The 16785-nt window shown below is 39.4% G+C and overlaps 1 protein-coding gene across 4 annotated transcripts in view; it reads left to right on the top strand.

Annotated features, from left to right (window-relative positions):
- Nucleotides 1-16785, top strand: part of EEFSEC (eukaryotic elongation factor, selenocysteine-tRNA specific) — a 189932-nt gene that overhangs the window by 108742 nt on the left and 64405 nt on the right. For all 4 annotated transcript variants that reach the window (XR_005601327.1, XR_005601328.1, XM_039547804.1 and 1 more), the window contains exon 7: nucleotides 12676-13317. Coding sequence is in view for 2 of the 4 variants with exons in the window: in XM_039547804.1 (XP_039403738.1) it covers nucleotides 12676-13317 (642 nt within the window). In the remaining 2 variants the exon portion in view is untranslated. The remainder of the gene's footprint in view (nucleotides 1-12675; nucleotides 13318-16785) is intronic.

The following is a 16785-nucleotide window of genomic DNA, read 5'->3' as shown; positions in this document are numbered from 1 at the left end:
AGGCTCTGAAAAATCTCACTTCACATGTGATCAGTAGAGAGTTAAAGTTTGAGAGAGAAATTCTACAAAGATTCTGTCTGCACTGAGTATGCACCATCCCTTCCCAACTTCTATGTACTGATCAGACTGTGCACGCCCTGTCCCCACAGAGCAATGGTACAGGCTTCAGCATGGGTCTGCTAGACGTTGCTTTGTCACCAGGCACCAGAACTGAGAGCAGGGACACTTACTCTCCTATGTTCTCAGTGCTTCCCCTGCAGATGCCCAGGCAACATGGAGAAGGAAGAGAAGGAAACAGAGGATGTGAGGAAAAGAGAATGCAGGGGATGAGGAGGAACTGGGGAGGGAAGAGGGTACAGGAGCAGGATTTAGAAGATGGGGATGTGGATAAGAGCAAGAGAGGGATGAGAGGCTGGAGCAGTGGGAGAGGTCAGAAGCCAGGTTGGGGAGCAGAGGGGCAGGAGTCAGGTTGGGAGGATGCCAGCAGGAGCTGGGGAGGGGAAGATAGGAGCAGAACGGGGCAAGGGAAGAAGAATCTGTAACCATTAGAACATGCTTACCTATAGAACTTGAAATGGAATTCGTTATTCCTAGGTGTCAGCATTCAGTTGCTGTCTACCAAATAGTTTTGACACCCACTGGCAAAGTATTTGTTTCCATCCCTCTTTAGTGGCAGGTCCACATAGAAGATAACATCCTTCTACTGCTAACAGTTACTCTTAGCTCAAGTGGTAGAGTACTGTGCTGTTGGATCTAAAGATCCGAAGCCTGCTGATGACCTATGTGGGTAGTCAGTATAGTTCCATAGGTTGGCTTTTTTTTTCCAATTGGTTTAACAAAAAAACGTAGGAAATTAGATTTAAAAAACAAACAAACCCCACCACAATGCTAAAGATGCAAAGTCAAGCACTCGGAATTAGGAAATGGCAGAATTAATGGCAACTTTAATTTGCTTCTTGTGTGCATGCGTTACCATACAGTCCTTAATGATATCATTATACAAGACTTTTTTCCACAGAACAAGTGCTTCCGTGAGTGCACAGGGTGGACTGTGCTCTGGGAATAAATTAGGAGTGTATAGTGAAGGAGGCTGTTGTGTTTTGGATCCCAGCCTCATTTATTGGAGGAGTTGGAATGTATATAATGAATGAGGGCATTGGTGGAAGAGAGAGGATGACCTCAGGACTGAGGCAGTTGAATACTTGTCTGGAGAACTGGAGTCTCCAGTTAGGCAAGTCAGTTAAACCAAATTGTATGTTCCTTATTTTATGGGTATCCATCCAGAGACATCTAGGATCTCATTTGCAGAAGTGCTGAGCATTATCAACTGCAGCTGAGGTCAGTGGGAGCTCAGCTGTGAACATGTAAAATGGTATGTACTCTGAAAATCAGGCTTTAGGCTTCTCAGATTGGGAGCCCAATATTAATTGATACTTTTGACAATTTTGCCTGTACTCTCTGTGCCTCAGTTCCCCATGTATAAAATGGGGATATCACCTCACTTCATAGGGGTGTTGGGAAGGCTAATTTATTAGAGTTTGTAAAGAACTAAGATAGTATAATAAGAGCATCCTAGAAAAGCCCATGAGGACATTAATAATTCAGTATAGGGTTTTGAATGATGTGCAGTAAATAATGAATGGGTCCACACATTGAATGCTGAGGATAAAAAGAAATATTTAGTAGCTGCCTATTCAGTGAGCACCATCCATCCGGAGTACTGAAGGAGGCAGGGGTTCTGCTGGAAAAAAACAGTATGTGATTGTGTAATTAAAGACTGTATCATAATGTCTGCACACAATGGGTGAATTAAAGTTGCCTGGGCAACTGTAATACTGGCATTTCCTAATTTTTGAGTGTTTGACTTTGCAACCTGAATGTTTTTTATGTAGTTTTTATAAAATACACCTCTACCTTGATATAACGCGACCCGATATAACACGAATTTGGATATAACACGGTAAAGCAGCGCTCTGGCGGGGCGGAGCTGCGCACTCCGGTGGATCAAAGCAAGTTCAATATAATGCGGTTTCACTTATAATGCGGTAAGATTTTTTGGCTCCTGAGGACAGCGTTATATCGAGGTAGAGGTGTATGTATTTATACTTGTGTAGCACTGTATGTACAATGATGTGGTGTGTATGAATACAGCGTATGCAGACATTAAACAGAAACTACACCTTTAAACCAGAGCAGCATTAAAGTGAGATCAGTGACATGCCTTTAGCTTATTGGACAGCTGGCTTTTTTTTTTCTTCCTTTTTTTTTTTTTTAAGATGATTCTGTGCTGGTGATAAGGGAATTTTAGCAAACTCCTTTAATGCTGTGTGGTCTATCAGCTGTTTTATCCCACTGTTGCAATGTGGGCTGTCAGGATCTGAAACATCTGATCAAAAGAGGGGACTTCCCTAAAAGATTTTATGGTATAGGAATACACTGACAGCACTGCAATCATAATGTTACTCTACTGAATGCTAGAAACTCTTCCCTCCTTATTTCTGCCCATTTACCAGTAATTCAGGAGGGGCAGACAACATTTTATCCACAATTATATTCTCTACCCCACTCCACACATATGTGGTAGCTGGAGACAAAGTAAGTGTTATCGAGGCACATCAGCACAATCATAACCTCTCCAATGTGTAGTAGGTCCCATCTGCCATTTTGCCCTTGATTATCTGAGAAGAGATGGCCTTCTCCGATCTAGGTTCTGGGGCAAGAGGTTATATCACATGGTGGTTGTATTATAAATAGTCTTACCAACTCTTGTGATTTTATTGCAAGTTGTGTACTTTTCTTAAATTGCTTATCAGGTGAATTGTGTGGTTGTAAGAATCTCACCTTTTTGGGAGGGGCTGTTTTTTGTTGTTGGGGTTTTTTTTGAAAATGTGAACCTGAAAAGCTCAAAAATGGAAGGTAAATAAGAACCCAATTTTCATTTTTTTAAAAATAGCTTATGTTTTTAAGCCAACCTAATGATTTTTTGGATGGCCTGACTGACTCTCACATGAATTTATGCTTGATGCCTTCAACCAGGAACTGTTTGTCTTTGTTGCTAAATGGCATCATCATTTGTGGATCTGTAGAAATTTTCTCTGATATCCATAAATTATCACCTCTAGTCCCAAAGGAGAGAAACTCGCATATCTTAGGTTTAGAGAAGGATTTAGGAAATGATCTGGTTAAAGGTAGGTACAGTTCTGGATTTGGTTAAGTGATCAGAGTTTAAATTAGATCCAGTATTTGAGATTAAACAAGAGTTCACAGTAAAATAGAAATTACCAGATCACACAAGTGTTTCATCTAGTCTGGCAACCTGTGTCCACTAGTGACCCATTCCACATGCTTCAGAGGAAGGCTATAGAGACTGCACAATGGAAAGTTATGAAATAACCTGCCCATAGAGGAAATTTTATCCTAATTCCTGTCAGTTAGTGGTTGACTTATGCCCTAACGCATGAGCATTTATATTCGTTATAAAATATTAAACCCATAATAGTGGATGTTTTCCTATCTTTTAATTGTCAAATCATTTTTTAACCTTTTAAACTTTTGTCAGTGAGTTCAACAGGTTAAGTTTGCATTGTGTGAGTTTTTAAAATTTCCCTTTTCACATTACTTTTGAGAAAGTTAACTACATTTAGTCTAGTTTTTGCTATTTATTTTGAATATACAACATGTACAGTGGAGTCATGAATGCTGCTCCTGCTACAGAGGTTGTGATGAGGTCTGACATCAGGTTGATGGCAGAAGCTTTTCCCTGCCTCCACCCTACTTGGAATGGTGGTGGCAGAGGGCCCCTTCTCTTCCAAAGAGGCAATGGTAGTGGGGTCCTCTGGAACTTACCCCAACAACTGGCGTGGATGTGCTTGGATGTGCTTGGATGAAGGGTCTTCATGCATTCCTCTCCTCCATCCACACATGCAGCCCTCTGCTGGGATGGTGTTGTCAGTGTCCCCCATAGCAGGGATTCTTGGTTTAAACACCCATTGAGATGCATAGCACAATTTTAACTTCTCAAGGATATTGTTTCAGGTTGTCTGTGGATTCAGGCAGACATTGTTTCTTGTCACATTTTCAAGCTTTTTCTTCATCACCATGAGGACAATGAATTTAGGGCTAGATTTTTAAAGGACTCTAGAACCCTAACTCCCATGGAGTTAAGTGCCTAAATAGCTTCAAAAATCTGCCCCTCCCCTCATTTAAAAAACAAAACAAAACTCAGATTTGCATGTAATCTGATAGCTCCAGGAGCTGCTGCTGTTCTAGGCACGGGTCTTTAGTGCTTGTTCCTTACTCCACCCTTGGCTGGAGCCCAAGGCGTTAAATTGGTATCTTCTTTTTGTAGTTTTTAACTCTTATACATAGGAACTTTAGGTATGTTTATAACCCAGTGATTTTTATCTGATGTATTAGTATTTATTATTTACTGTATCTTCTGAGGTTCCACCAGTGTTACAGGAGGGTTGGGTTGCTATATCTGTAGTATCAGTAAGATGCAGTCACAGCACTGGGAGGTAGCAGGATGCTGTGGTTCTTATCTAGAGAAGCTAAGAGCTATGACATATGGAACACTGATAACTTAATGAAAGTTGGATAAGTAAAGAGAAAGAAGCTCTGACGTATCGGGGGAAAAGTCATTAATGGATTTTTTTTTATCCTGTTTCCTATTAGTCTCTAGTTAAACTGCTTTGAGAATCTTAGTGGGCTTTTCCTTTGGTCTTCAAATAACAGGTTCTTTTCTTACATTGAACACATTTGTTTATTTTAAGGGCTGAACAGTGTGGATGCTTTTAATGTTTCTCTGCCTTGGGTTTTTTATTTATGTGTTAATACATGGGTATCCTCCAATCCCCTTTTTAACTCCCGTTATAAACCTCTACATAACGCTTTAGGAATGTTAATGGGATAATCTAAATTAAAAAAAAAATAACCCCCCCCTTCTTTGTAAGGGATGTAAAATTTCAATACATGCGTGTTAATTTACAAAGTGCGAGATACAATCAGTCCCTCTGTGCCACCATTTAGAAACAAAATGTGAATGACCTTATGAGCTAAGTTTGTAGTAACAATTATAATGGTATCCAAGTTAACCATGTTTACAGATATTGTTTGCATACAGCAAAGGCTAACTTTAAAGTTACACCCAATATTGTTCCTTTTCTTGATGTTTCTACAGATCTAGAATTCCAGGGGAGACTATTAAAATAACTTTCCACTTATTGGACCTATTGAACTGTCCTTTTCCCCCAACTTCTCTTCTCTCTGATTTTGTCACGAAGATCATGAGGCTGAAGTTGCTTAAAAACATATCATGCTTTTTGTAAAGGTTTAAAATTGGAAATAGAAAAACAAATAAAATCCCAAACAAATTCCATTTATTTTGCAAAAAATTGGCTGCAATTTATGATTCAAAGTTCTATTGCTCAGGACTTTCAAACCACTGGAGGCTGGATAAAATACTCCAAAATGTATGATGCAATCTCCTTTGTAGAAAGGTGGACTGGATGCTCTACTAGATCTTTTCCTTTCATAATTTCTGTGGTAATAAAGCCCAGCACAATATGTAAAAGTCTAGAGCTATATTATAATTTCTGGAGATCACTTATGTAGGGAAACTGAATATATGTTAGGAAAACAAAATCCCAATTTTAAGTGCCTATCAGGTCCTTTTCAGAGTTTTCCAGGTTTGTATTTTAAGGGCCAGACAAAACAGAGAGATGAGATTTAGCCACTCACTGCAGTCCCTGAACAAAACAATGTTAGAGTATTTTTAAGCTATGGAAGAATGTCTCTGTCAATCCAGGTTAGAGTGAGATGCCACCTCTTGGCAGCAATGACTGGGGACCAGTGCTTTAAGGTACACCTTAATGGCCAGATCAGTAGACCAAGAACTCTTTAATTCGGGCATCCCTCAGGGCTCTGTCCTGGCCCCAGTACTTTTTAATCTATACACTGTGGATATACAAGCAGTGGAGTCAAGGAAATTCATGTATGCGGATGATATTGTCTTAGGTGTTCAGCATACAAGCCTCCATACCATCAGCTGCAACATAACCTGGGATCCAGCACAATGGCTGATTATTTCCAATGTTGGAAACTTAGGCGTAATCCAAAAAAACCCATGCTAACTGCTTTCCATCTGAACAATAAAATGGCCAATATCAAACTCGATGTGCAGTTCTGTGGCGAGAGCATTAGCAACTAAGCTAATCCAAAGTATCTTGGCCTTAACCTTGGACTGCAGTTTGACCTTTTGACAATACCTCAAGAACACCTGCAATAAGGTCAGTCTTGTGTCACGCTTATTAGAAGATTGGCCGGAACATCATGGGCTTTCTTACGAATCACATCTTGCTTTCTTAATCATGTCAATGCAAATGTGAGGATCCCACTGCACCATGACCTGCAGAACCCACCAAAGACAAGATTAAAATCCTGCAACCCTCTATGGAACCGTATCAAGATCCTTACACCCAACTTGGATGCTGAGGCTCAATGGAGAATCACCTGGAACACTTCGACTGCTCAAAACAAAAAGCTCATTGTTGATCCTATTGAGGAACCACCGGGTTTTGGTTTATGTTGGAAAGACTGGTGCAGATTGAATTGCATTAGGACATCTCATGGGAGATGTGGACAAATCCTCTTTACATGGAAAATGAGGCAAACACCTGTATGCGACTGTGATCACCAGGCGCAAACCATAGAGCACATCATATCTGAATGTCCCCTTCATTCTTTTGCCGGTGGCTTGAAGGACATTCAGCAGCTCATTGCTGCGGCAGTGTGCTGGCTATCAAACTTAGATATACATTTGTAGTTATTGCTGCCTACCCAAGCTATATGGAAGAAGAATAAGAAGAGTGAGATGGAACAAAATACTTTGTTGATATTTATGCTCTGCCCAGGCAACAGGAAAATAATGATTTAAAACTCCTTTGACTTGTTACTTGATCCAGATCAACTTACTGATTCACTTTTCTCCCAGTTTTTCTATCTGACCTTTAGAATGAGATGTAATTCTAGTTCTCCTCATCACCAAACAGAAACCGTTTTTTTGCAAGAAACCAATCCCCATGCCCTCTGTCCTTGCACTGTTGGAGCCCAGCTGACAGGGAGAGATGCTATGCTCAGTTAAGGTTCTCCCCTTTAAGATCCATTTACCGTGTACCCCCATACCAACAAGAAGAGAACTTTAGGAAGTAAAGCTATGGACACAGTTTTAGGTGTGCGATATCATTGACTTAACTGTTGCCCTCAGGTACACAAATAAGAACCTTGTATGTGGGAGTAGATAAATGGAGAAAATGTAAGGGTAAGTACCAGGCACACGGAGGGGTGTGGTGGCTTAAACCACCTACCAGACTACTCTATATACCTGGTCTATCAATGTGAGATGCTAACTTTCCAATAAAATGATATTTCCATTATAGCACAGAAACCGGAAAAGAGGACAAGCAGCAAATGGATTAATGGAAGCCATACTGTTAAAACTTCCTGGAACAGTTTGAAAATTACTCCATTGTATATAGTCTAATACAGGGATTCTAGTTGTAGCAATTACAGCAATCGCTTAAATTGAAAAGTACCAGTAAGTATTTAATGTATTTTTAGCTTTTTAATCTAATGTAACATTTGGAAATAGAGAGGAGGAGCCAGCGCTATATGACTAGCCGGTTCACTGCAGACCAGAATTTGGGAACTGCTGATCTAATGGAAAATAGTTTGAAAATATTAAATACATCCCATAAAACAAAAATTACAAAAACCTGTTTCTTCCACTTCTTGTAATGAAATACTTATTTTTCTGAATGTCAGGCATTTTACGCCTAACCATTTAAGTTTATTTGGGGTGTATGTGTAATATATAGAGCATGTGTGTTAATGCATGTTGTGATAGACCCAGGCCAGTTGGGTACAACAAAGTAGTCGAAGGCAGATATACTGGCCACTGGATTCGCAGTTTTCTGTTCCCTGACTGACCAGAGCAGGGGCTGCTCCAGGCTAATGAGAACACCTGACTCCAATTAACCTGCAAAGAATCAGGTGAGGCCATTGAGGTAATGTGAAGACCTGACTCTAATTAAGGCCCTTTTTGATACTATAAAAGGGCTTACTCCAGTCAGGCTGAAGAGAGCCAAGGAGCCAGAGGAGACAAAGTGAGGCTGAAGGGCTGGTTAATGAAGACACCCTCAAGCCATCGGTAAGGGTGAAGAAGAGAGAAGCGGGAGAGCTATGGGGAAGTGGCCCAGGGAAATGTAGCAACTCTGGCAGTGAAAGGTCAGCTGCCAACAGCTGCTGCCATTAGGATCCCTGGGCCGGAACCCAGACCGGGTTCCCCCCAACCTGCCACTACAGAAACACCTCCTGGGAGGGGAAGTCAGGCCCTATCAGGACAGGAGCCTAAACTGTTGTGAAATAAGCCTCTAGGGACAACAGAGACTGTGGGAGTTCTTTCACCAACCTCCTTGCTGGCTTATGATGAAAAGGGCTCAGTAGATTGTAATCCTGACCCTAGAGAGAGAAGGGCTACGTGGAGGGTCGCAGTGAGCCACTGAGGCTAGCATAAACCGCCTAGAAGCGTGGGACCCACGGGGACAAGGTCGGAGCTCTGCCACAATATATATATCTAATCTAAAGTTAATATAGTTTATGTACACAGAGGCAAATAATAATCTTTTCCCACTCCTGCAATTTTTATTCTGTATTTTTTCTGGAATCCCCTGCAAGATGCTTCTGATGATGAACTTGTAAGAGAGTTTTACAAAGACTGAAAAAAATATACAAAAAGTCCTAGTCAATGTCCTTTTAAATGCTTAGGTTTTGTTTTGTTTGTTTTAAAGATGGGATATTTAAAATCTGAATGTTCTTCATAAAACAATGAAGAAGATTGTAATATATCATGACTTCAGTGTGTAAATTTGTGTAGTTATATGATTCTCTTTACAAGCTTCAGTTGCTATTTTTGTGTCGAGGAACATAGGAAATTAAAGGTATAGAAGAATACCAGGTTAGCTCTTTGAAGTCCATTCTCTCTGTCCACTGCTGTAGAAGACAGTAAGCCTTCTAGCTGTGCTGCCACTTGAGAGATGGAAAGAAAAAGTTCTTCAAAGGTAGTATGAATTGGTAACATGAGGTGCTATTTTCAAATTCTGTTATGTGGACTCGTTGCTCTGAACTTACATCTTCAAAAACCATTTTGTTTTTTAACTGACAGTAACTGTATACATTGCTGCCCATCTTTCCCACCATTACTTGTCCTCGGCATTTGTTCTGTAAATAAGATTGTGATGGGAACAAGAGGGAGATGGTGGGTAAGGGGAAAAGGAGGGTACAGATAGCAGCCAGGAATGATGGGGGATAGGTGAAAACTTATCAAGTGCTTGCATAAGTGAAGGATATAGAAGATAATTGCTAGGTCATCTCCTGTAAGCCCAGCTAGATAGATAACATTGTCTGGGGTGCTTGGCTGAAGGGATGCTATGCACATGACTTGTGCAAAAAAATGTTTGAAAGCAAAATAGTAGGTAGAGCTTAGCATGGGCTTTGATATCACTACTTACAGTGTTTCCAGCAAACAGCAGTTAAGGTCATTAGCCTTTTTAATGAAGGGTTTTCTCACTTATGTTTATACTCTGATCTCTCTTCCCTGTCACATCCTATGTTGTACAGTGAAACACACAGGCATAGATGTGACATGTGATTTGAAAAGGGCTACAACAATGACGTTTCCTACTCTGAAAAGGGCTGTTTCTTTTGTTTTTGATTAGAAGCCAGGCATCCAGTGCACTCAAACAATATTAATCTTCGTGCAGCTTGCAAATGGCCTTTCTGTGTATGAATATGTCTCCAACCAAGGGTGAGAGGATACATAATTTAAGAGGTTCCCAATAGCTTGTCTGCTATATTTTTTTCTGTTTTTGCTTTGTTTAAAAAGGAATAGTATCCTAATATTTCTTTTTTTCATTCATGACTGACCTATTTTAAGAGGGTTCTTATTTCCCAGCAGCTGAAGATTTTGGCCAAACAAAATTAGGGCTGTAGGACTTGCATCTTTTCCATTATTTTGGTCTGAGTTTCTACAGTTTCCCTTTTCCTCTGTGAGTCATTCTTCCTTCTCCTCTGCAATAACCCCAGCCCTTTTTACTCTACTCAGCACTTTCCAATAGAAGTAAACAATTAATAAGGACACCAGACAAGATTAGTTGCCAGTCTAAGGTTGAGATTGAAACCCTGCCTATGGAATGGGACTTAGAAGGATTGGGTTGCTCAGTTCACTTTGGTAACTGATGAGGTGTTGGGTTGATGGGGAATTGTTTCTATTTTCCTTTTGGTTTTGAAAAATCTCCTCCCTCTTAGCATTGCCTGTTTACTCAACTGAAAAAAAAATGACTTTTTTTGTTGTTGTATGGAGCAGTATAGATGACCCATAAGAATGATTGCTTCTGATAGTGGCTAGACAGATACTTTGTATAGATTTCGAATGTAGGAATGGATTCTCGGTGTCACTGCACAGTCTGGAATGCTGTCTGGAAGATTTTTGCTCTTTGAGTGTTTTTTTGGAAGTAGCTTTTACCTGTTGCACTCTTGCAATACAGACTGTTAGACACATTTGCAGAAGTGACCTGTCTTTTAGGCACTTTGGAGTTTGTGCTAAGTACTAGACATTAAATGAAATCTGCTGAACATTGTCTGAGTATCCACTCCTGCCAGTCAATCTTAGAACCAGAAAAAAAAAAAGCTACCTCTGAGACATAGGTGTGGCAGTGGTTCAATGGCTCATTAGCAGTGGAGGACGTCAGTAACAACTAACTAAAACATAAAGGAATATAGTGTCCTCTAATAATTTCAGGGAAAAACCTCAGTGAGTGGGATAGCCCCTTTGTGTGTGAATGTCAGTGAGTAAGATGGTGTTATCAGCTGAGTAAAGGGGAACACCCCCAGCGGTAGATGACTTGAAATATGTTTTTAATAAAACTAACTCCACCGTTTATTTCTCAGAAATGTTTCTAGGGATGTCATCTTTAATGTGAAGACTAAAGCTATAGACTCAAGAAAGTCTTAGCTGCAGTGTTTAATCTGGAACTTCCAGCACCTTTTTGCATTAAACTTTTGGAGTGAGCATCTTCATATATTTGTTGAAGAAACATTTATTTCCAAATACACCTTTACCCCGATATAACGCTGTCCTCGGGAGCCAAAAAGCTTACCGCGTTATAGGTGAAACCGCGTTCTATCAAACTTGCTTTGATCCACCAGAGTGCACACCCTTCCCCGGAGCTCTGCTTTACCGCATTATATCCAAATTCGTGTTATATCGGGGTAGAGGTGCATAGTCAAATCTTTGTCTATACCATAATCAAGTATGGAAATTTGAGGATCTTAGAGAGATAGTATTGTGAAGTGCTTGGTTCATGGGATGGAGTCAGAACAAGTGAATGGTTTTCCAAACTCTAATAAGGTCCATAGTAACTTGTGTTCCATTTTGGATTCTGCCACTGGCCTGTCATGACCTTCGGCAAATCATGTAGCCTCTCTGTGCCGCAGTTTCCCCAGCTGTCAAATCGATGTAATAATACTTCACACAGGCTGTGAAGAATGATGAACCTTTACTAAAGCAGGCGTGCACGCGCACACACAAACTTGGATAGAAGATAATATGATTGCTGCTATTATAATTTATTTATTTATTACATGACTAAATCTGGTTAGAGAGTTTGGATGTGGATATTCTATAATTAAGTTGAGAGTGATTCCAGTTAAACTTCAGAGGTTATTTAAAGGGGCCTGTCTTCAAGTGCTACCCATATGTGTTAATATAAGATTCTCATGCAAACCGCCTTACCTGCACAGCGTTCTAGAGCAGTCCATGTGCATGTTAGAATAAATGTTAATATTTAAAACTAGAGCTATGGCTTATTTTAATTGTTTTGCAGTTAGTCCAGTTGAATGTATATTTTTATTTCAAACTGATTTGGGGCTTTGTACACTGGTATGCATGAATGTGTGCATTAATATTTATTATTAGATAAATGCAGACAATTGCCTGGGAGTGTGCTTTTATTGTTTGTATTTTTCTGGATCCTTCTATGATCTCACTGTGTTCGACTCTGTGCAAATACATATTAAGAGAGGGCCCCTGCCCCCGAATAGCTTACAATCTGATTTAATATGATGCAATAAATGAGTGCGTGAAACAAGAGGTGGGTAAGGGAAAAAGAGGGTAATGAAAATAAAATTATGTAGTTACATAGGTGGCTGTTACTCATCTTGATGATATCTTAGAGTACCACTTTCTTATAATAAATAGAAATGGAATAGCTGATTTTTCATCTGACTTATGCATTACCAAATTTTCATTGGTTTGCTGATTTCTGGTAGCCATATCTGCAGAGTTAGCACACACATCAAGATAGTCTGAGCATTGGTGACTTTACATTCTAGAAGATGAAAATAAAACTCTTTGGGAGAATCATATCAGGGTTCCTTTTAGATAATTTTGTGAATATATTCTTAATTTGATTGCTTTCCATTTTTTAAATTTCAGTCTCTTCTGGACGATGTGAATCTTTAGCAGAGAGCCAGGGCTTGATACACTGTGATTTGACACTCATTCCATGCAGGTAAATACAAATACAGTTAATTTTCTTACTCTTGTTTCCTCCTCAACAGGTGACAAAGAAAGTCAAATCTATGCAGATGTTCCATACTCCTGTAACGTATGCCATGCAGGGTGACAGAGTAGGCGTCTGTGTGACCCAGTTTGATCCCAAGCTGCTAGAACGAGGTCTAATCTGTACTCCAGAATCTCTCCAGACCATACATGCTGCTGTCATCTCCTTGAAGAAAATCCAGTATTTCCGTGGTGCTCTTCAGACCAAAGCCAAGTTTCACATCACAGTTGGTCATGAAACAGTCATGGGAAGAGTGATGTTTTTCAGCCCAGCCCCTGCTGACTTCAGCAAAGAACCCCTGGAGAATGCTTTTGATTTTGAAAAGGAATATCTTTATCAAGAGGAATACTTATCCAAGGGCTCAAAATCTTCAGAGGAAAACAAAGAAAATGACCAAACAGGAGAAGGGCAGCTTCCAAGGCAACAATGGGCTTTACTGGAGTTTGAAAAACCTGTCACTTGTCCTAAATTTTGCCTTGTGATTGGCTCCAAGCTGGATACTGATATTCATGCAAACACCTGCAGATTGGCATTCCATGGGGTATTGCTTCAAGGGATGGAAGACAAGAACTACGTTGAGACTTTTCTTCCAAAGCTGAAAGTGTACAAATTGAAGCATAAGGAAGGACAAGTAGAGAGGGTAAGCTATATTTCTTAGTACTTTATACAGCCAAAATAAAATTAGTCTGTGTTGTGATCTGGATCCCAAGTATACCACGGTACTGTGGAATTTTCCACCAAATTATGCTCCATAATTCCTGCTTCCGTTTTTTAAAAATTTAGTTCTGTAGGCCTTTTGTTTGCAAAGAAAACCCGTGAAAGATTGTACGTAGCTGATCCAGTATTTCCTGTCTGAGCTGGAAGTCATTCAAAACCCAACGCTTTTGAGAAGGGTGTGAACAGCACCATCCCTTTGTTGGGGGGATGTAAGTTAGAAATTCAATGGTCTCAATTCCGTTGTCAACATTAACTGTTTCACAGTGTTTCATTTTAACAATTTAGCTAGTGTGTTTGTCCGCAAACTCAAACGGCCTCCCACACTTTCTCAGGAGCCCCAACTCTCCTCTACCCAGCTAACAAAACCTCTGCTTCCTCTGGCATGTATAGTACAGTTATTCTATAGTTTCAGTCCAAAATTGTGCAGTACATTGAATATTAAAAATGTAGAGGCAGCGTAAAATAGATAGAAATTAATATCAGGTTAAAGAACAGTATTGATTGTTGTTATTTTCATATTCAATTAAATAAAAACCTCAGTGATTAAAATTTATCTCAACATACCACAGAATCTCCTGTTGTCTGCACTGGAGTGCTACAATATACAGAAACATTGCCACAGGACTTAGATCAAGCTTATCACTGAGTACATGGTGCCTTGAATATTATATATTATGCACATGTCACACACACCATATGGTAAGTCATGTCACGGTGCAAACACAACCCATCATTAAAGAATACATGGGACTTTTTGCAAGAGTAAAGAAATTTGTCTTGACTAAGATTTAATTTGGGTAATTACAATGTGACTACTTTTACAGACCCTTCAGTTTCCAGTATGTTGTTTTTCTTCACTTTCTGTATTAAACTATTGTTGTATTGCTTTGGTGGTCTACCTCAGTTGTGACTGCATTTCAGTAATGGGTAGATAACCATTTGTGTATAATGCCTGTAATACACTTTGGAATTCTTTGTAGTGAAAGGAGTTCTAGAAATGTAATTATACACATTTTTAATCAGTTACCCTTTTATTACAATATTAATGTAAATGTTAACCAGTAGTGTTTACATGGTGCTTTGAAAATTTAAAAGGTGATATAATTGCTAAGCATTATTATATTGTTAACTTATACCATAGCAGAGAATTGTTAATTTTTATTCTCGTAAGACAAAAACCTGATCATTCTAACAAAACAATCTGTAGCAGTCTCAGCCCCGTTTCTTAGTACACTGCTGTAGTGAGATGCTGTACAATACATTTTATATGAAGAACTAAACACTTATGAAAATAAATGTCACAGTACATTTTGTAGTACAGAATTTTTTATTTTGTTTGTTTACTTTGTAATCTGCAACAGGTGCATATTAATGAGGTTCTTCTCTAAAGCACTGACTATTAATTACATCTGAACAAGCAATTAGTTGTTACTCATCTGTAATTCTCTCTTCCTCCTTTCTTTCTGAGGGCTAGTCTATGGTACGATGCTACAGCTGCACTGATGCAGTTGTGCCGCTGTATTGCGTCTGGTGATTGCTCTCCCATAGGCATAATTACTCCAACTCAACCAAGAGGCAGAAGCTATGCTCTCCCACCAATTTAGCACTAGTGTGGACGGTGCTTAGGTCGATGTAACTTGCATTGCTTGGGGGGTGGCTTTTTCATACCCCTGAGTGACGTAAGCTTACATCAGCTTAAGCAGTAATGTAGACAATCCCTGAGACATCAAATATCTCTGTAAAAGTAAGTATTTTGTAGTATTTTCCTTGTTGTAGCTGCTGCTTTCCAGGGACACTTTGCTTCTCCCCCATGCTTTCATTACTAATCTGGAGGTCAGGATTTTAAAAAACGACTAGTGATTTTTTGGATGCCTCAGTTTTTGGGTGCCCAACTTGATATTCCTTGAAGAAGTGTAGGTTTCAGAGAATATAGTTTTCAGCACTTTCTGAAAATCAGGTCCTTTTTGAGCCATCTCAAGTTGGGAACCCCAAATCACTAGTCATTATTCAAAATCTTGACCTGGAGGTTTATGTGCATTTCATTCCTCTCAAATAGCTAGTCTTCCTTGCCAGTAGATAGTGGCAGTCCCAAACTAGAGCACCCTACCTTCCCAACTTTGGGGAAATTTGGATTTGCTCTATCGTGTTTGTCTCATCTGTACATTTTAATACCAGTTTTTCTGTTCTGTCTTGTTCCATTTATACTCTGTTGATGCTCTGGCACCTTTTCTCAGCTCTAAAAATTACTTCCTTCACCTCTACTAGAACTTTCAATTTATGCAAAGCTCCTACTGCTGGTAGCATTGGTAACTGCCAGAGAAACCTGGCTTGTCTGTGACTTTTCTGCTTGAATGTGGATATTAGCAAGACTAATGAGAACAAGAGTTGGTGCAAACTAGGGCGGCCCAGACTCTGGTGGTTTTTTTTTTTTAAACTGAAATGATCTGGATTCAGATTAACTTTCTTTACTCGGTATTTATTATTATTTCCCTTATGTCACAGAGGGAATTGTGGGTATTTTGGTAAATAGTTTGAACAATTATGTACTACTCTCAGAGGCTACAGTGAATATCTGTGGTACGCTTTGACTAACTCAGGGGTTCTCAGACTTTTGTACCGGTGACCGCTTTCACACAGCAAGCCTCTGAGTGCAACCCCCCTTATATATTAAAAACACTTTTTAATATATTTAACACCATTATAAATGCTGGAGGCAAAGCGGGGTTTGGGGTGGAGGCTGACAACTCACGACTGCCATGTAATAACCTTGCAACCCCCTGAGGGGTCCTTACCCCCAGTTTGAGAACCCCTGGACTAACTGGTATCTCATAATTTTAAGTGCTGGTCATACAATTTTTATGAATAATTTTATTGAATTTTGTCCCATTAGTTGTAAAATTATTACCATATATTCCACTATCCAGCCAGCTCTGTAAATAATTGAATAATATGAATCAATAACAGACAAGCGACTACTTTTTAAAAATTATTTGACCAGTGTAGTAATCTCTGAAGCTGATATCTTTAGTAAATTGTAGCAAATATCCCTGTAACTTTTAAAACAGCACTACAGTGGGCTAGGATGGATGGCAGATGTCTTACCTTTTTCCAGTCGTGGAACTGTCACAAAAACTTTAGAAAATGGAGGCATTAATCACTCTCTTTACTAACACCAATTTGTTTTACAAGTGAGGATCTACTGTAAAATCATCAACTCATCATCTGTATTAGGCCTGTATATACTAAATGGCATATAGATAAAAAAAAATCATTCTGATCCTGGTTACTGTGGAACAGTGTTTCATTCAGAGTTAGTATTTTCCCCCAGTATATGCCAAAAAAATATGGCAGAACATGTTACTATAGTATAGGCTGAGTGTAAAGATAGAGG

This window comes from Mauremys reevesii, linkage group 7 (genome assembly GCF_016161935.1).
Source record: "Mauremys reevesii isolate NIE-2019 linkage group 7, ASM1616193v1, whole genome shotgun sequence".
NCBI classification, from domain to species: Eukaryota; Metazoa; Chordata; order Testudines; family Geoemydidae; genus Mauremys; species Mauremys reevesii.
The sequence above is the reverse complement of the archived record's forward strand: the minus strand, read 5'-3'. Positions and strand labels throughout refer to the sequence as shown.